Source organism: Crotalus tigris, unplaced genomic scaffold, assembly GCF_016545835.1.
Source record: "Crotalus tigris isolate CLP2741 ecotype Arizona unplaced genomic scaffold, ASM1654583v1 scf7180000018085.976183, whole genome shotgun sequence".
NCBI lineage: Eukaryota > Metazoa > Chordata > Lepidosauria > Squamata > Viperidae > Crotalus > Crotalus tigris.
The window spans coordinates 630,484-651,521 of NW_024096816.1; the positions used below are offsets into that span (position 1 = coordinate 630,484).

At 36.6% G+C, this 21,038-nt stretch overlaps 1 protein-coding gene across 2 annotated transcripts in view; it reads right to left on the bottom strand.

Annotated features, from left to right (window-relative positions):
• Positions 1-1,218: 1,218 nt before the first annotated feature.
• Positions 1,219-21,038, bottom strand: part of USP34 (ubiquitin specific peptidase 34) — a 149,377-nt gene continuing 129,557 nt past the window's right edge. For both annotated transcript variants that reach the window (XM_039347569.1, XM_039347568.1), the window contains 11 exons: positions 17,873-17,951; positions 17,597-17,723; positions 17,351-17,458; positions 15,779-15,883; positions 10,259-10,383; positions 9,436-9,559; positions 8,637-8,716; positions 8,085-8,225; positions 7,327-7,473; positions 3,070-3,229; positions 1,219-2,381 (listed from right to left, as the gene is read on the bottom strand). In XM_039347569.1, coding sequence (XP_039203503.1) covers positions 1,771-2,381; positions 3,070-3,229; positions 7,327-7,473; positions 8,085-8,225; positions 8,637-8,716; positions 9,436-9,559; positions 10,259-10,383; positions 15,779-15,883; positions 17,351-17,458; positions 17,597-17,723; positions 17,873-17,951 — 1,807 coding nt within the window. In that variant the 3' untranslated portion in view covers positions 1,219-1,770. The remainder of the gene's footprint in view (positions 2,382-3,069; positions 3,230-7,326; positions 7,474-8,084; positions 8,226-8,636; positions 8,717-9,435; positions 9,560-10,258; positions 10,384-15,778; positions 15,884-17,350; positions 17,459-17,596; positions 17,724-17,872; positions 17,952-21,038) is intronic.

The window sequence follows — 21,038 nt, forward strand, 5'->3', positions numbered from 1 at the left end:
TTATTCTAAATACTTTGATATTCAAAATGTCTATTTTATAAAGTGTAGTTATAAACCAATTTAGTTTAAGCTTTTTTAAATAAAGACTACAAAGTATTTTTTCATTGATGTTCTTATTCAATTTTATTTGACAGTTTTTTTTATAATTCAGAGCATTAAACAAATCTTATTAAAAATGCACATTTACCTCTCATGCACTCTATTTACCATTTTATTCACTCCTCTGGTAAGAAAAAAGATAACTATTTTCTCTTGATTTATAAATATCCAAATATTTTTTAAAGTATTCAAGAACTCTTTAAAACACTTTTGGTATATTATGCTGCTAAAGCGCCTCTTCTAATTTCACTCCCTCTGTCTCTTTTACATCTTCACTGAAGATTTTCTTGGCTTCAAATCTGGATACTTTTTAAAATAATAGAATTATGCTTACTTTTAGGTATGCACATATTAACCACTAGCATAGTGAACTGAACTGACATACATTATATAGCCCTGTTCAGAATCTATCTGCATTTGCTCAATATAGGATTGAAAACTCATTTTAAAATATACTGCTACTACTTTTAATATTATCATAATCTGATATTTAAGTTTCATTTTGAAGTTGTCATGTAATTTTATGACATATAATGCAATTCCTTTAAAATGTGTATTTGTAATCCTTTATTAATTTTCCATTTTTTTCTTCTGAATGCATGATACATCCTCTGACATTCACTCAGATGTATTCATTGCTTTATTAAAAATAGTTACAGACAAAAAAAAGTATCCAAAATGTAAAATATATCACCACATGTGAGACTCAGAGGAGTACTGACTTCACTAGGGACTTTACAGGGATATATAGGTGAGTATAGAGTATTCTAAATAGCCCTGTCCATTCTTCAACAGACTATAGATGTCAGGGAACAGAGCAGCTGGGAAGTGTGCACACACCTCTCTGAGCTCCTATTTCTGGCAAGGAAATAATGGACTACAGAGGCAACATATATAAAAACAAATGAAAACTCATCACAATCAGTTTAATGAAGTGCACAGAATAGCAATTGGTCATGTCAATAAAAATAAAACAATTTTACATCAAATGTGCTTTATTTTCATCACAGGTATTCTGTTAAATAAAGCACCGTATATATATATATATATATATATATATATATATATATATATATATATATATATATATATATATATATATATATATATATATATATATATATATATATATATATTATGTGTGTGTGTATTGTGTGTGTGTGTGTGTGTATACTGTCAGGCCACAGCTAAAGAGGATTCTTTATAGAATCAATTTTTTGTGGTTGTTTAGTATACAAGTAAACTTAATTTTGATAATAAGAACCACAGCAATTGGAGGCAAGTTGCCTCTTTTGTAAGGTACAAAACTGGCACAGAGGACACAATATTATACACCGTAAAAATGCAGTTAAATTTCAATTACGTCATACAGGGCAAAGAGTCCCTGCTCTCCCAGACAGGCATATTAAATGAAAGCCACCACAGTGAACTTTGAATTACATAAACATATTCATTATCTGATTGCCCTTTAAGAAAATGTACGGTAGATGCAAAATAATTTTTTAATTTGAAGTTCTGCCTGACCAATTAAGCATATAAATTTCATCTTGCCATTCAAGCAGAAAGCACTGGACAAACTGAAGCACAAAACAGAAATAAGCAGAACTTATACAAACAGCATTTTTAAAAGGGAGAAAAAAAGACTTTAAAAGCACACATGCTCCTCTACTGTCAAGAAGCAGCTTGGTTTCCTTTGCCAGATATCCTCGTAACCACATGAATTGTTGATTCAATGGTCCTGCAAAGGATGTCTAAAATGTCTTGATGTTGCTGCTGCATGTGACTCAACAATCCTCTGGAATGGCTGCAACTAAGTGATAAGCCAGACTCAGGGTCCTGGGAAACTTGACTTTCAGAGTTCTTCAGATCTGTGAGGTCAGAAAGAACAGCAGAAATAGATGTGGAGGGGAACTCAGTATCATCCTCTATAATATGAGAATCCTTGGAGCTTGATGGCTCTTTCAGATCTTTACATTCTTCAAATCTTCCATTGCCCAGCTGTTCCTCCCCATGGTGTGAATGAGTAGCTAGCATCATATCTTCAGAAAATGAAGAGGGAACTTCCATACGGTACTCCTTAATAGAATTATTTTCAGGGGAAGGCAGGTCCTGTTCGGTGCCTGGGTCAATGATGGAGGAGTCTCTTGTCTCATTGTCTGAGGTGCTGGTTGGAGTCAAGGCTTCCCTAGGTTCATTTTTCAAATCACTGATGCAACTGTCTACCGTATGCTCCTCATCACTGCTAACCCGTCTTCTTTTTACTGGAGTGGCTCCCTCATCATCTGTACAATTAAAATAGATACTGATGAAATAATACAGGAATTGATTGCCATAATGAATTATTTTTACTGACAGAACAAAGATATTACATTCTTTTTATATATTTCTCTTTCCTCCTCTCTTCCAAAGATGCTTTGAAATGTTTGAGAGCTTCAAGAATAACTTAATCTAATTTCTTTATCCTGCTGGCTGGAGCACACTGCTTAGGAAATATTTTTGCTGGGTCCAACTAAAATGCTTCCCAGCCATTTGATATAAAAAAATTTCTATGTTAAACATGAGTTATTTCAACCCAAATTTTATTAAAAATCATTTGTCAATAAGTTCTTATAAGTTTAATTCACTTATCAGTGCTAGAGTTATTTTATATACATCCAAGCTTTAAGATGATTATCAGCATCTTATTATTCAATGTACACGATAAATTGGGTTCCTCTCAACAAGAAGAGAAATATTTAGTTTTCAAGATGTTACAAGACTCTCTTGGTTTTACTTTGTCAGTTTAATAGGGAGGTATTTCAGAATATTTCCAGCCAAATAGTTCTCAGAACAAGTAGTAGTTACAGACACGGTTCAGCAAGGAATAGTTAAATATGACTCCCAAAATAAGTTTTCTACTTGTAAACTGCCCACAGTTAATTGGATGGTGAGATGGGTGGTATATAGATTTTATTAATAAATAAAACAAACCTTTAGTTTTTCGTTCTTTGGCTTCTTGTTCCTGCAATGAGCTTTTTTGTTGTTGACAAGTTTTGCATTTGTTTAGTAGCTCTTGCAAAGTAGGTATTAGGGCAGGATTCAACTGTTTGGGGGTGTGCACAGAAAGCAGTAAAGTGAGGGCTCGAAGGTCCTATAAAAGAAAATTTAAGTCAATGCATTTAATGAAATGAAATTAATTTGTTCTCTGTGTGTATGTAGACATTATATAAACAGTAACCAAAGAAACTGCATATGTCTATGCCTGCAGAAGAAAATTCTGACTCATTTTTACATGTCAGTTTTAAAAAATAATTTTCCATTGGCAGTATCAATACTTGGATATTCTTTTTTTATCATGTATCCTGTATAACTTAAATCAAGAGGGAGACAATTGGAAGGTAGTAACAATGATGCATCACAGCTGTAAATCTAACAGTGTTTAAGTAGTATTATTGTATTATGCTCAATAGGAGAAAGAGATGACGGCCTCTTTTACTATAAATAATATAACATTGATTATAATAGGTAAAATATATTATACTATAATATAATGGAATGTCATTTTACTAATGTTATATTGAACAATAATGTATAACCTCAATAAGTATCTATTCATAATTTTTTTGAAAATATGTATTTGTTTTAAATGAAATAAAAGGATTATGAGGATAAAAAATAAAACAAACAGTTAACATTAATATAGCTATTAAAATAAGAAAATGAATATTTATGTATATATATTCTGTATTATTGATAACTACATTTCTATTTTATTCTCTCCATGCTTTTCAAAATGCCTAGTTTCAAAGCTTTTATTTTGGCTAACTCCCTTTTACTGTCACCTTGTACCATTTTCTGTTGTAACCCTCCTACTCAGCGATAAGGACTGTTCTTTCCTGGGATTGTTGTTTATTATTTAAGCCCCTGTTTTGTTTTTCATTTTGTTGCTTATTGTATCATTTTAGTCTGGGCTGTCTGATTTTATGTTTTGAGACACTTTTGTGTTATTTTTATATGTCAAATCTAATTCAAACATCTGGCTAACTGTGCAACAAATAATAATCATCATAATTCAGGATGCAAGCTGAGAAGTCATTTACAACACACAATGTAAGAACTGCAACAAGCACTATGTAGGACAAACAAGTAGAAGACTGGCAGAATGCATCCATGAATATCAACTAGCAATCAGAAGACATGATGAAAATTCTTTGATTTCACAACACATAGATTTAACCATAGTTTCAATTGGGAAAATGTGACAATCCTAGACCGGGCTAGGTCCAAAAATGCTAGAAGTGTCAGGCACTAACAAATTAGCCATCAAAAGACCCATCAACATTAACAACATCTATAGACTATGCAAAAGAGGCAATCAACCAGCCCAAAAGGGAGCAAAAAGACCCAAACACCTCTTTACCAGCAATTGGCACCCAAATTAACTCCAAGGTTAACTTCAGATCAACAATCAAATAAACAATACCCCAATCAAGAAACTGCTAAAGAGCCATTAATAAACAGCCTAACAAAAATATCTCTAAGACCGCCCCCACCCAGACAGGCAAGAAACCAGAATATAAACTGACAGCAAATAGCACTATGATGTTACCTAGTCTCTAGGTAATGAAACATCTGCAAGAAAACAAGGAAGCTCAGAGAGCATCAAGGACCCCTCATTTCAACCCTTAACTACAAATATTCTCCTTTATTGCTATCTATCTATCTATCTATCTATCTATCTATCTATCTATCTATCTATCTATCTATCTATCTATCTATCTATCTATCTATCTATCCCGCGTAAAATTGGAAGTGTCTTGGCAACGTTTCGACGAAGTCCCATTCGTCATCTTCAGGCTGGTGTTTTCAGCTTCGTGCTTCGAGGAGCAATGTGTGGTCTTAGCTGTTTCTTCCTTTTAACTGCCAGTGGGGGTATGAACTGATTGGGTGGGAGCTTGGCTGTGTTCTGATTGGGTGGAGGTGTGTTCTGATTGGTTAGGGGCTTGGCTGTGCTCTGATTGGCTGGGGGGGTTGGCTGTGCTCTGATTGGCTGGGGGGTTGGCTGTGCTCTGATTGGCTGGGGGAGTGTTCTGTTTGGTTGTGCTCAGGTTAGTCTGAGTTGCAGAGGGGTTTAAGATTTTGGGCTGCCTTGCTATTTTTTGGCTTCTCGTTCGTGGTCGTGCCTCCTCTTCATGGAGGGTGTCAGTTTGCTTCATGTATGGATTGGAGGGGTTTAAAGTGGCTAATGATGCAGCTGTGGTCTGGCTTCTGGTTTGTGGTCGTGCCTCATCATCGGTGTGGCTTTGGGTTTGCTTTTTGCGTGGATGTGTGGTGGTGACATCCTGTGTGGTTTTTGTGAGTGTGGGTCTGGTATCATTTTTTGTGTTAGGGAGTCGTTTGTCAATAAGGGCGGGTTTCCAAATGGCTGGTAGGCGGGAGGTATCATCTCGCTTGTTCATGCTGTGTGGGCGTTTTTCTATCTCGATGGCTTCTCTGATTATTCTGTTATTAAAATGTTCACTTTTGGCAATAGTTCTGGTATTTTTAAAGTCAATTTCATGTCCTGTGGCTTTAAGGTGTTGGACCAGGGAAGCTGTTGGTTCCTCTTTTTTGACTGAGTTCTTATGTTCTTCAATGCGTGCACTTATTCTTCTGTTGGTTTGTCCGATGTATGTGTGGGACAAGTGGTGCATGGGATTTCATATACTCCTTGATTTTCTAATTCAATTTTATCTTTGGGGTTTCTAAGGATGGTGGATATTTTTCTGTTTGTGCAGAATGCTGTTTTGATGTTGTGTTTATGGAGGATCTTACTGATTCTGTCTGTGGTGCCTTTTATGTATGGGAGGAGGGCTTTGCCGTTTTCTTGTTCTTTGTCTTGGATTTTAGTGGGGGTTTCTTTTTGGATTAGGTTTGTAATCTTATTTCTTGGAATCCATTGGATGTTAGTACATTGGTGAGAGTGTGTAGTTCAGTTTTTAGGTGTTGTTCGTCAGCTAAGCGTTTTGTTCTGGAGATGAGTGTCTTGGCTACGGAGTTGATCTGTGCTGGGTGGTGGTGTGAGAGAGCGTGCAGATAGCGGTTTGTGTGTGTTTTCTTCTGGTAGATGGTGTGTCCTAGGGAGCCATTGGATTTCTTGTAGACTAAGACATCCAGGAAGGGAAGTTGGTTGTTAGCTTCTGTTTCCATGGTGAACTGTATTTTGGGGTGTAGGCTGTTGAGGTGTGTGAGGAAGTTGTCCAGTTTTTCTTTCATACAACACCTTCATAATCTGGCCACATGGGAAAGATTATCTTTCTCGTTTGTTCATGCTGTGTGGGCGTTTTTCTATCTCGATGGCTTCTCTGATTATTCTGTTATTAAAATGTTCAGTTTTGGCGATAGTTCTGGTATTTTTAAAGTCAATTTCATGTCCTGTGGCTTTAAGGTGTTGGACCAGAGAAGATGTTGATTCCTCCTTTTTGACTGAGTTCTTGTGTTCTTCAATGCCACAACGATGATGAGGCACGACCACAAACCAGAAGCCAAACCACAGCTGCATCATTAGCCACTTTGAACCCCTTCAATCTATACATGAAGCAAACTGGCACCCACCTTGAAGATGAGGCACAACCACGAACGCGAAGCCAGAAAATAGCAAGGCAGCCCACCATCTTAAACCCCCCTGCAGCTCAGACTAGCCTGAGCACAACAAAGCCCCCACCCAAGCAGAGCACTCCTCCAGCCAGTCAGAGCACAGCCGACTCCCAGCCAATCAGAGCACAGCCAACCCCCCAGCCAATCAGAGCACAGCCAACCCCCCCAGCCAATCGGAGCGCAGCCAAGCCCCTAGCCAATCGGAGCACACCTCCACCCAATCAGAACACAGCCAAGCTCCCACCCAATCAGTTCATACTCCCACTGGCAGTTAAAAGGAAGAAACAGCTAAGACCACACATTGCTCCTCGAAGCACGAAGCTGAAAGCACCAGCCTAAAGATGACGAATGGGACTTCGTCGAAACGTCGCCAAGACACTTCCAATTTTACACGGGAGAAAACCCGAATAACCAAAGACCTACATATATATATGTATGTATGTATTCATGTGGGTGTGTTTGTATACGCATGCATGTATGCATACATACATACATACATACACGCCTGTCACTGTAGGATTATCATTTTTAACTTTTTTATCTGAGGAATAGGAATAAAAATGTGTTACGTAAATCAATACAGTATTTAAAGAGAAAATAAAATTTATTTACCCCATTTAAAGTAGAACTTGCTTTAAAAATTTCAACTCGCTGATTGGCAAATTCTGATTCCAGATTCTGATACTGGTTGATCAAATTTGTAATCAGATTATTGATTATTCCAGCACAATTTGCTTCAGAAAACACTTGTCCTTGTACCTGTAAAATAAGGGATTCTGAAACCTATTTTGCAATTCTGTGAAATAATGTCATTATAGCACTATTTCCTACTGTAAATCGAACTATGGTGTAGAATTGAAAGAAAAAGAAGACTGTCTGTGAAAAACTGTCTGTGGAAAAACAGATCTATATTGATTGTCATGTGTATCACATTAAAATAACTAATGTTTACATTATTTAATTCAAAAATGTATTTATATAATCACTTTGCAAATTGGAATATCTATTTAATATTTGCACAACAAAATATTTATATTTCCTCATCTATATAGTTATCCAATTTTTAATTGCCTACTTTCTTTCACTTTTGGAGAGGCACAAGAGATTCATCAGCAGTTCAAATAAACCAATTACTGAATTATCTTTCTTTAAAAAACAAAACAAAACCCTCCTCAGCATATATTAGACCAGCAACAACCACCACGTTCCCTAAGTTCAGCCCTATGTACTTCTTGATTCATACAACATATTGTGATGATGGGCCACTTATAAAAGTCACTGAATTCTTCAATGCACCTAAAGGACAATGAGACAGCATTTTGATATGAAAATATCTGAAGCTCTGACCAAGGCGTAACAATTTTTCATACCTTGAGAAGGAAATGCGTTAAGAAAGTGTAAACAATGTTGTTGTTAAGAAATGTTCTCTCATCCATTAGGATGCATTTAATATATTCTGCAAACACAGGATCTTCACACAGGAGCTTGATGCAATTCTTTGACATGGAAGACTGAAAAGAGAAAGGCAATCAGAGCTTCACCATTAGTATTCCATCTGAATCACTGTGGATATGTGATTTCAATTTGTTAGAGATGTTACATGTAAGTCATTCATTGGAATAGAACTTTTCAGAATTTTCTAGGAGAGTAAATACAGCACCACACTGTAACAATTCCTCAGTATTTTTCAGCCTCTCCTTTATTAATAAAATAATAAATTGATTAAAATCAACCTGTTGTGCTGCTCTCAATAAACTTGTACATTTGGAGTTATTAGAATCTCAGCAACTTTTAGAAAAAAGTCTAAGTCTGCAGCAGGAGAAAGCCTGTATGAAAATGCCATTCATCATCTGTCATTAAATGATGATCAAACGCACACTGTTCAGATAAAAACATTCCATTTAGACATAAATTAATTTTACCTGACTTTGGCAAAGCTCAGTCCAAAGTTTGGGAAACAAAGCTAGATGAAGAGGTAAGCCTTCATATGCAACAAGAACACCTAAAAATAAAAATGCAATTAAGTTCTTAAGGTTATAAAGATATAGATATGCCAGAAATACAGTTGCTTATCTCTTAACATTTAAAAAGAGAACTAGGTATCATGAGCAATACAAACTGCCATGAGAATTGTTAAATAAATAATTGATTTTAAAAGGCATAAACTACAGTTTAACTGTAAAATAAACCAAATCTATAGTCACTACCCAAATGATCTTGCTCCAATTTCCAATCAAAAATCATGTTATGTTTAATAATAATTTCAATATAAAAATCCTGCATATATTTACTCAAATTCACTATGTTTATCATGTTTTACTCTTAGATAAATGTATAGTTACCCTGCCTTTCTTATTTATTCTACAGTTAAATGGCAATGTGGCAACAATTTAAATAAAATTCTTTATCTTTGAATTTACAAGTAGGCTTCTGCTAAAAAGAAAGATATTAATTCATTTAACCCCAACTTGCTATTTTAGCAAATCAGTTGGGAAACTGAATAAAGTAACTCTTCACATAATTTTTATAAAAGAGAAAATATTTAATTTACCTTCAATGAATTTAAAAATTAATGCTTATTAATTCTGATGTTGCAATTTACTCTTCCACATACACAAAGTGCTAAGCAGTAGCCTGTGCACTAAATAACAGGTTTTGTCAACTAATGTGCTTGTTAACTCAAAAAGGAATCTTTTGGGCATGGCACAAATTCATACTTACTCATTTTCACTAAAGTTTCTGTGAATTTCTCACAGTTGATGGCAACTCGGCATAAGAGATGGATGAACTGATGGTATGAAAAAAAGTAATCTAGTAGCATACGGTCATAAACCTCATCTTTACCCTAAAGATTTAAAGAAAGTTATGTTTACAAAATAAAAACATGAAAAATATAATATCTAAGTGTGAAAAAAATGAACAGTTTTCAAAGGACTATGATAAATTCTTGCTAAAAAAACTACAGAACTTGGTTCAGGAATTATTTACTACAAAACTTGGGAATTTTAGGAATTATTAAAACTTACACAAATGTGTAGGACACCTAAGATGTTAAAAAGAATGCCCTTTTTCCTTATTTGCCACTTTCTCATTCTCAATTTAACACTGAATATATCTGGGATCCAAAGTATTTGTAGGGATTTTTTGGGATCAAAAATGTAAGCAACAGATAGAGGCATTTTTCTTCTTTCTCTCTTATGAAAACTATCATAATAAAACTGCCATTGGAATTTTGTTACATCTGTGATAAATTAAGCCAATGAATGATAATTAAACCAAATACATTCAGAAGTGCAGTTCTCATCACCAACAACCACATCACAATTATTCTTAAAACTCATCAATCAAGGCTTATCAAGTGTTACATAAAGGAAACATTTACTTTCCTGATACATATTTTGTTGTAATTGAATTTTAAATTCAAGATCCTTATTTATTGTTTTAATGATTTGTAGTGCATTTTAAATAAGTAATTGTAAGTTGCTTAGTGTCACTTTATCAGGATGGATGGCATATAAGTTTGGTAAATAAATAAAATAAATACCTTGTTAGCTTCTACCATTGTAGGCAAAAGGCACATATTAAGTTCAGGGCGAGGTGGGCGGATATTACTTTTGCCTCCTATCAATTTCAGATTTTCACGGCATGGGAAATAAGGACCAAGAGACACTGCAGTGGAAACGAAAAAGTAGAGGCATTAACCAAATGTGTACATTTCAAGGAGAGAAGCAACCTAGAACTAAGGAGAAACTTCCTGACAGTGAGAACAACTAATCAGTGGAACAGCCTGCCTCCAGAAGCAGTAAATGCTCCAACACTGGAAGTTTTTAAGAAGAGACTGGACAGCCATTTGTCCGAAATGGTGTAGGGTTTCCTGCTTGAGCAGGGGGTTGGACTAGATGACCTCCAAGGTCCCTTCCAACTTTACTACTACTACTACTACTACTACTACTACTACTACTACTACTACTACTACTACTACTATCTTTGCAAAGAGTAGCCATCCCAATTCTCTTCCAAAAAATAAAAGATAAAAAAATATTTGTTCTTTAGGTAGATAAACGAACAGAAAATGTAGACAGAATAGTAAACTTACAAGTTAAAAAAAGGAAATGGTATATAGTTTATCCATTACTTTTTGTTGCTCAGAAAACCAACTAGCCACTGTTGTATTAACTTCATGATCTACTTTTTATGTTTGACTGCTGCTAATACTGCTATCCTCCATGAAAATGTAATTGCCACTGCTATAAGGAGTCCCTTCACAGCTCCTCATGTCAGACAGGCTGAAACAATCAACATTTATTCTGAAAAAGGCATGACTGAGGATCATATGGCAAAAGGCAGGGAGGAGACAAAAGGCAACTGCCAGCCTTTTACCCTAGAGCAATGGTGGCAAACCTATGGCATGTGTGCCAGAAGCGGCAGGCAGAGGCCTCTCTGTTGGCATGTGCACCATTGCCACAGCCCTGTCTCCCTCTGCAGACCCTCACTAGCAACCCCCTCGGAAAAGAGTCGCCTGCGGGCATGGCCCGTGCGGAGCAGCACAGCCAAGGACATGGAAGCTGGCAGCAGGGACAAGACTCCATCCTCGCACCCCGTTACTCACAGATGATGCTGTGGAGCATGGGCAGAGGGTGTGGCCGCCATGGCACTGCAGGGCCGCCTGGGCGATCTGCTGTGGCAAGCTGAAGGTGGCCCTGTGGGCGGGCAGGGCAGGAGATGGAGCGGGTGTAGGTGGAGTGGAGGCGGGCACAGTGGTTTTTGGGCACTTAGTGTTTAAAAGGTTCGCCATCACTGACCTAGAGGACGAGCCCTGCTACTTTATGGTACCTAAGAGTCATTCCAGAGCCAAACAATAGTTATTCTTTTCCTCTTTAAAGCTTTGAAATAATGTTATTTTGTGCCTGACACACAAGTAGAATTTTAAACTTGCAGGCTTTCTCTGCCCTTTTTTCTTCTTCTTTTTTATATTCTTTCTATAACAGAGACCAATGACTTGCACCCAGAGACTTTATTATTATTTTTAGCTTCTCTAGCTAGTTTAGAATAGGGAGCAGAACACTATTCTTTACTATCCATGCAGTTGCATTCTGCACCAATTGAAGTTTCTAAATGCTTTTCAGGGGCAACCTCGTATAGTGTGTGTTATGGTAGTCTAAATGAGAGATTGTAAGAGCATGGGTTACCATGAGCAGGGCCTCCCAGTCCATTCTAGGCTAGGCTAGGCTAAACAAACCTACATGCTTAGGAAAGGATAACTGTAGTGGCTGGTATCTTATTAACATATATATATAATATAGGTCCTTCATAGTTGTGGGATTGTGGAAAATTTCCTTACCCTCCACCCTTTTCTGCTTTTTATTTTTCAGTCTTTTTTTATCATTTGATTTTTTTTCCCCTTCAACTGTCTTATGGAAATTTCTATTATCTGAACTGTAAGTAAAGTACAGGCAGCTCTTGACTTACAACCACAATTGGGACTAGAATTCCCACTGTTAAGCAAGGTGGTTGTTAAGCGAGTCATGCCCAATTTTATGACCTTATTTTTGCTGTGAAGTGCCCAAATTTTTCAAGCAACTGAAGTTTGATCAGGTAACTTTGAGGATGCAGTCATAAGTGCAAGGACCAGGCATAAGTCACTTTTTTTCAGTACCTTTGGAATTTTGAACAGTCATTAAACAAATGGTTATACGTTGAGGATTTATATATATTCACTTAATGGAATTATTTTTAATACGAGCAATTGGCTCAAGAAAGGAGAAAGAAGAGAGAAATGAAGATAAAAAGCAGAACTGAAATCACTTAAAAGTAGTAAAAGATTGTCCAATAACTGCTATTTTTATCACATTTTATCACATGCAGTATAATCGATACCACACAACAAAATCCAATCCCTCTGTCCAGTGATAGTAAGGCAGTTCTCCAAGGCAATGTGCATTTGGGCAACTATGACAGTTAAATAGCTCCCTTGGTTGATGTTATCCCAGCAGCCATCAAAGCCTCCACAATTATTCCAGGAAAGGAAGACCCGTGTGACACTATAGCAGAGAATACTTCACAAGAAATATTTTGGATCCAAAAATCTGTCTGTAGACAGAGAAAACAGCACATCTATGTAATTTGTGTAGCTGCTGGGACAGATTTTCTATAGGACATGATTCAAATTGGGATAAATTTCATGGATTCAAATAAGGATTTGAGTGCAAGATTCCCTTTTTTGTGGGAACCACTTAATGTATTTGATATGGAAACATTTAAGATCGATAAAACGGGTGAACAGATGCTGAGAATACTTATCTTTCCAAATGACACACACCTAGGCCATTCTAAAGAAAGCTCCAGATCAAGTGTTATTTATTTTTAAAAGATTGATAGAGCTTTCCATATTGTAACTATAACCCGGGGCAGCTCACAAGACAATAAAAACAGCTACACCCTCACAACCTCTCATTTCATCCTACGGCAACACTATTCCATGTACCAACATATTATCTTCTGAGTTCCAGTCTCATTCTATCCCTATTCCCCTTTCCACTAAAAATGGAAAAACTACAGGTATTTCTCAGATTATAATGGCAATTGGGACCAGAATGTCCAAAGCACCAACGTGAGCATTCCCAGTTGCCATCATTAAGCAAGGACTACATGTGGTCGTAAATTCTGATGTTGGAAATAAGGGGAATAGTGCTCCCTGCCCTTTGAAGCACTCTTTCCCCAGCAAGTCCTTGCCCATCAAGCTTTCTGAAATGTATTGTACTTGGCTTTTTTCACAAGCATTGGGGAAGCATGAGGCTATAGTCTAGTGAAGTTGTTCGTTAATATATGAGATTGGGGATGGGAGAAAGACTGGGCGTTTTCATTTTTTTTTTACTCCTTTTGTTGTTTCTACAGTGAGAGGAAAAAATATTTGATCCCCTGCTGATTTTGTACATTTGCCTACTGACAAAGAAATTATCAGTCTATAATTTTAATGGTACATTTATTTTAACAGTGAGAGACAGAATAATAACAAAAAATCCAGAAAAATGCATTTCAAAGAAAGTTATAAATTGATTTGCATTTTAATGTGTGAAATAAGTATTTGACTCCTTCGCAAAACATGTTGGCAAGCACAGAGGTCAGACATTTCTTGTAGTAGGCCCCCACGTTTGCACACATCTCAGGAGGGATTTTATCCCACTCTTCTTTGCAAATCCTCTCCAAGTCATTAAGGTTTCGAGGCTGACATTTGGCAGCTCGAATCTTCACCTCCCTCTACAGATTTTCTATGGGATTACGGTCTGGAGATTGGCTAGGCCACTCCAGGACCTTAATGTGCTTCTCCTTGAGCCACTCCTTTGTTGCCTTGGCCGTGTATTTTGGGTCATCGTCATGTTGGAAATACCCATCCATGACCCATTTTCAATGCCCTGGCTGAGGGAAGAGGTTCTCACACAAAATTTGACAGTAGATAGGCCCGTTCATCGTCCCTTTGATGTGGTGAAGTTGTCCTGTCCCCTTAGCAGAAAAACAAACTTAATGTTTCCACCTCCATGTTTGACAGTGGGGATAGTGTTCTTAGGATCATAAGCAGCATTCCTCTTCCTCCTAACACAGTGAGTTGAGTTGAGTTGAGTTGAGTTGATGCCAAAGAGCTTGATTTTGGTCTCATCTGACAACAACACTTTCACCTAGTTCTCCTCTGAATCATTCAGATGTTCACTGGCAAATTTCAGACAGGTCTGTACATGTGCTTTCTTGAGCAGGGGGATCTTGCAGTCCTTCACTGTGTAGTGTGTTATCAATTGCTTTCTTGGTGACTATGGTCCCAACTGCCTTGATATCATTGACAAGATCCTCCCGTGTAGTTCTGGGCTGATTCCTCATCGTATCATGATCATTGAAACTCCAAGAGGTGAGATCTTGCATGCAACCCCAGACCGAGGGAGATTGACAGTTATTTTGTGTTTCTTCCATCTGCGAACGATCACACCAACTGTTGTCACCTTTTCACCAAGCTGCTTGGTGATAGTCTTGTAGCCCATTCTAGCCTTGTGTAGGTCTACAATCTTGTCCCTGACATCCTTGGACAGCTCTTTGGTCTTGGCCATGGTGGAGAGTTTGGAATCTGATTGATTGCTTCTGTGGACATGTTTTTCTTTTATATAGGTAACAATCTGAGATTAGGAGCAGTGCCTTTAAGAGAGTGCTCCTAATCTCAGCTTGTTACCTGTATAAAAGACACCAGGGAGCCAGAAATCTTGCTGATTGATAGGGGATCAAATACTTATTTCACTCATTAAAATGCAAATCAATTTAAAACTTTTTTGAAACGTGTTTTTCTGGATTTGTAGTTATTATTCGGTCTCTCACTGTTAAAATAAACCTAACCTTAAAATTATAGAATTGATCCTTTCTTTGTCAATGTACAAAATCAGCAGAGGATCAACTAATTTTTTCCCTCAGTGTAAGTTGTCCATGGTTATGGTACGTAAGATGGGAGCTATATTAGTCTTATAAATAACAAACAAACAAAAAGCAATATCTTTTAGCCTCAATGGCTGTAACAAAGATTTATCTTCCTGTTTCAGTAGGGATATGTAATTTTAAAAAAAACCTCAATTTGTAACAGTAATAGTAATCTAATGATTACTATTAGAACAAATCACTATTATTTGAACTTGCTTTCAAATCTCAGATGTTTAGGAAAAAGAACAGATGACCACCTGTGTATATGGAGGCTTTCTTCCTCTCTTTCTCTATTTATTTATTTAGATAGAATGTTGATTTTGGCATCAAGAAACAATGCCTTGACAATATGCTGTTCACTCTAGGCTGCCTAAAATATATTTTTCTGACGGAGAAGAGTATTTTTCAAGAGCAGTCTAAGAGTAATAAATTTAAAACATCTGTGAATAATTGAATTTTGGGTTAATTAGATTAGTCATATTCTTTGCAGTTAATTGAATTTATTCTCGCCTCTCAAACTACTTCCTGCCTCAAAGTAAATCTATTTTCTTATATTGTAAATTAGTATTTTTATGCACAAGTATAAATAACCTTGTCATCTGAATATACATACTTGGTATGTTGCTATGATGGTATGTGCAATGGTTGTGCTGGAGAAAAGGAACTAAAGTGTGCAGAAAATCATGAGGGCTTAACAGTACCAGTTCCTTGAGGACATCTGCAAAAGAAAAAAAAAGTATCACATGTAATTATTTATTTATTGGACTTATGTGGTGCTTCATGGCAGCAGGGTTATGCTCTTAAAAAGAAATTTACACTCTAATAAACTTTGCATAAATCTTTTGTACAACTAGGAAAAACATAAATATGATCAGACCAGTAATTATTTGCTATAATTTAGGCATGATATTAAAATCTGGTTTATGGTTTATAAAAATGTTATTCGGACAACCCAATCTTCAGTATCATTCACTTTAAGTATTTTATAGCAATTTACAAAAATAAAATATTGCAACCAATATAGCATTCTTGTTTGTTTTACAGTATAATCAGTCTATAAATTTTAAGTTTTATCCACTGCATCTTATACTGAACCAGAAGTTGTTCAAGAGTTTCTCAAATGATTAGTTGTGATGAGAATATGCAGACTTCAGCAGCTCTAAATGAATCTTTAGATGCCAACTCAGAGACCATTTCATAATTAATCAGAACATCTGGTTCAACATATGCCTCCTGCCACCAGCTCTTTCCGTGAGTGGGGCAAATTGTTAATCACTACCTTTGTTATCCAATTTATACTTCTGGTCAGAGTTCACCAAGAAATGTTGCCACTGATTGAACACAAAGTTAATTATTATGCTAGTTATGCCTTCACTTTGGACAAACCCCAAGTACTGCAGTGCTTAACCAAACTTGGTCAGACTTATTAGTACTTGAATGGGAGCCCACCAGAGCTACCAGGTCTGTAAACAATATTGAGAAATTGAAAATAACATCTAGATCAGCGGTTCTCAACCTTTGTGTGACGGTGACCCCCGTCACGTGGACGCAGCGCGCATGCACGGTGGCGCCCCCATGCGCAGCGCACATGCACGGCACTGCCCCCATGCGCGGTGCGCATGTGCAGCACCGCCCCCTGAGGGGGGAAAATGGCGGATCGCGTTGTTTGGCGACCCCCGTAAAATGGTCGTTCGACCCCAAATGGGGTCGCGACCCATAGGTTGAGAACCGCTGATCTAGATGGCAAACTACTTCCATCTTACTGCAAAAAGCTACATGGACCTGTGCATGAACTAATTATTATTCTTGAGAAGTAACATAGCTATTAGTATAAGTAAATCTGAGGAGAAAAAAACAGTGCTAGGAAAGTGGAAAGAAAGAGAAGAGGACAACTAGCCTCAAGATGGATGGACTCTATTTTTTCTTTTATTATTTTTATTTGTATTAGTTTTTTATTATAATTATAATTGTAAAAAATTATTATAAAAAAAGGAAACTATCAACATTGACAATGATTTGATGGCACATAATCAATCAATCAACGAATCATTTAGTTAAACCTTAATCTTTAACTCTATTGACCACAATTACATCAGAAATGGAAAATATCTACTTTATTTATCTTTAATGTAATTGATGGATAATCTGAGATAAAAGAAAATGCATTAGGTTTAATATACTTTACCTATACAAGCATTTCTAAGTTCCGGAGGACTGTAGGAATTTAGCAAAGTTAAAAGTTTATGGGCAAATTCTATCCGCTCCTGCCATTGGATAAGTGCTTGTTTCACATCTGAAAATATACAATTAAATTAATATAGTTTACAACTCTACCATATATATATCTGATTGATAGTGACAATAATATGTTGGTTCTCATCTATTTTATTTTTAAAAATAAAAACTTACATTTAATAAATAATATCCAAACCTTTTCTTTGCAGATATGGCCGGGTAGATTTGAGGACGGAAAGAAATATGGACAGAAGCTCTACCAGATCTCCAGTTACATGGCAAGCTGTGGCTTCATGGTACATCATGTGCAGTGTATTGAAGGACTGCCAATATATATATATATATATATATTAAATTATATAGCATATTAATAACATATAAAAATAGCACTCTACATACAAGTTATTCTAATTTACCTTATTTTGCAATATCCCCCCCCCAAAGGCTAAAATAATAACAATAATACTTCTACCTCAGTCATCAGGATTAAGCCTCTGTTAAATATGACAAGAAGCCGATCCTCATCAGTTTCTAATAATATTCGGAAGGCACTTGGAACAAAACAGTAAAAAGAAAATTGTGAAGTTAAAATCTGTCTTATTATAGGCACAGTGGTTGCATCCTAAACAGAATGCACAACATTAAAATACTGTTTTGATTTCCAAATCTGATCTTATACTATCGCTATCCTTTTTTTATTCTTACTAGGAAAATGTATAATGGAAGAAAGGGCATGTCCAAGAAAAAAACAATTCTGTATATTTCAGTGAGATCTCTGCAATGTTTACTTGGTGATGAGAAGATTTGAACTACCGTTGCCACTTAGAAAGCTAAACACTGAAGTGGGTAACAAAAAAAATTTACTTGACAACACAAATAATTAAAGAAATGGGATTGATGCATCTGATATGATAAAGACATTGGTAAGTCCTGTGGCAAGAGATAAAGATGCTGCCAAATTTCCTTTCCCAATTAGAAACTCCATATAGGAATCTCAAGAATATCTCATTTTAGAAAATAACAATAGCAGACATTGTAACAACTTTTTAACCCCAATAATTAGCTATTTTTTCCCTACAGCTGTAGCATACTACATCCCTTCATGGATCACTGCCTTGTCGTGGTGAGGAGGCATGCACAGTACAATGAAGCTATAAGCTATGTCATGCAGGGCCATCCAAGATAACGGGTCATAGTGGAGAGTTCTGACAAAATGTGGTCTACTGGAGAAGGAAATGGCAACCCACTCCAGTAACCTTGCCAAGAAAACCCCATGGACAGTATCAAAAGGCTAAAAGATATAATGCCGGAAGATAAGCCCCGTAGGTCAGAAAGTGTCCAATATGTTACTGGAGAAGACACAGGTCAGTTACAAGTAGCTCCAGAAAAAGTGAAGTGAAAGGACGCTCAGCTGTGGATGTGTCTGATGGTGAAAGGAAAGTCCTATGCTGTAAAGAACAATATTGCATAGGAACCAGGAATGTAAGACCTGGAGTGTATGAATCAAAGTAAAGCAGATGTGGTTATACATGAGATGGCAAGAATGAACACTGACTTCTTGGGAATCAGGGGATGGGAATGGACAAATTTAATTCAGATGACCATTGTGTCTATTTTTATGGAAAAGAATCCCTTAGAGGAAATGGAGTAGCCCCCATAGTCAATAAAAGAATGGGAAATGCAGTACTGGGGTACAATCTCAAAAATGACAGAATGATCTCAGTTTGAATCCAAGACAAACCATTCAATATCACAGTAATCCAAGTGTACACCCCAATTACACCCCACAGAGGCTGAAGTTGACCGGTTCTATGAAAACCTAATAAAACCTTCTATAACTACCAGTAATACCAAAAAAATAAGTCCTTTACATCACAGGGGATTGGAATGCTAAAGTAGGAAGTTAAAAGGTAACCAGAATTAACAGGCAAATTTAGCCTTGGAGTACAAAATGAAGCAAGGGAAAGGCTAACAAGTTTTGTCAAGAAAATATTCTGGTCATAGCAAACTCTTTTCCAACAACCCAAGCGATGACCCTACACATGGATATTACCAGATGGCTAATACTGAAATTAGGCTGATTATGTACTTTGCAACCAAAGATGGAGAAACTCTATACAGTCAATAAAATCATGATCTAGAGCTAATTATGGCTCAGATTATGAGCCTCTTATTGGAAAATTCAGGTTTAAATTGAAGAAAGTAGAGAAAATCACTAGGCTATTCAGGTGTGACCTAAATCATATTCCCCTATGAATATATATTGGAAGTGATGAATAGATTTAAGGGATTAGATTTGGTAGACAGAGTGTCTGAAGAACTATAAACAGAGGTTCAAAACATTGTATAGGAGGCAGCAACTAAAAATGTCCCAAAGAAAAAGAAATGCAAGAAAGCGAAGTGACTGTCTGATGAGGCTTTACAAATAGCTGAGGAAAAAAGGAAATTGAAAGGCAAGGGAGAAATGGAAAGATATACCCAGATATTTCCAGAGAATAGCAAGGAGAGATAAGAAGGTCTTATTAAATGAATAATGCAAAGAAATAAGAGGAAAACAATAGAATGAGAAAGACTAGAGATCTCTTGAAGAAAACTGAAGATGACCAAGGGAATGTTTTGTGCAAAGATGGGCACGATAAAGGGCAAAAATGGTAGAGACGTAACAGAAGCAGAAGAGATTAAGATGTGCCAATAATACACAGAAGAACTATACAAGAAAGATCTTAATGTACCTGATAACAACGATGGTGTGATCACTGAAATAATGGATGGAAACTAATCAAGGAGAGAAACAACATGGAATTAAGGAGAAGTTTCCTAACACTGAGGACAATTAACCAATGGAATAGCTTGCCTTCAGAAGTTGTAGATGCTTTATCACTGGAGGTTTTTAAGAGAAGACTGGATAGCCACCTGTCTGAAATTGTATAGGGTCTCCTGCTTGAGCAGGGGGTTGGACTAGAATATCTCCATGGCCCCTTCCAGCTCTATTCTGATTGATATTAAATGACGGGCTGGATGCACCATAAGCCAGGATTAAGATTGCTAGGATAAATATCAACAACCTCAGATATGCAAATGATAGCGTTCTAATGGTAGAAAGTGAAGAGGAACTAAAGAGCCTCTTGATGAGGGTGAAAGAGGAGAATGTAAAAGTTGGCTTGAAACTCAACATTAAAAAAAATGAAGATTATGGCATTCGGTCCTATTACTTTCTGGCAAATAGAACGGGAAGAAATGGAAACAGTGACAGATTTTATTTTCTTGGGCTCCAAGATCACTGCCAACAGTGACTGCAGTCATGAAATTAAAAGATGTTTGTTCCTTGGAAGGAAAGCTATGACACACCTGGACAGCATATTAAAAAGTAGAGGTTATCACCTTGCTGACAAAGGTCTGTATAGACAAAGCTATGGTTTTCTCAGTAGTAATGTATTGCTGTGAGAGTTGGACTATAAGGAAAGATTGAGTGCCAAAGAACTGATGCTTTCAAATTATGGTGCTAGACAAGACTTGTTCCATGGACTGCAAATCAGACAATCCTAAAAGAAATCAACCCTGACTGTTCTTTGGAAGGACAGATATTGAAGCTGAAGCTCAAATACTTGGGCCACCTAATAAGAGACGATTCATTGAAA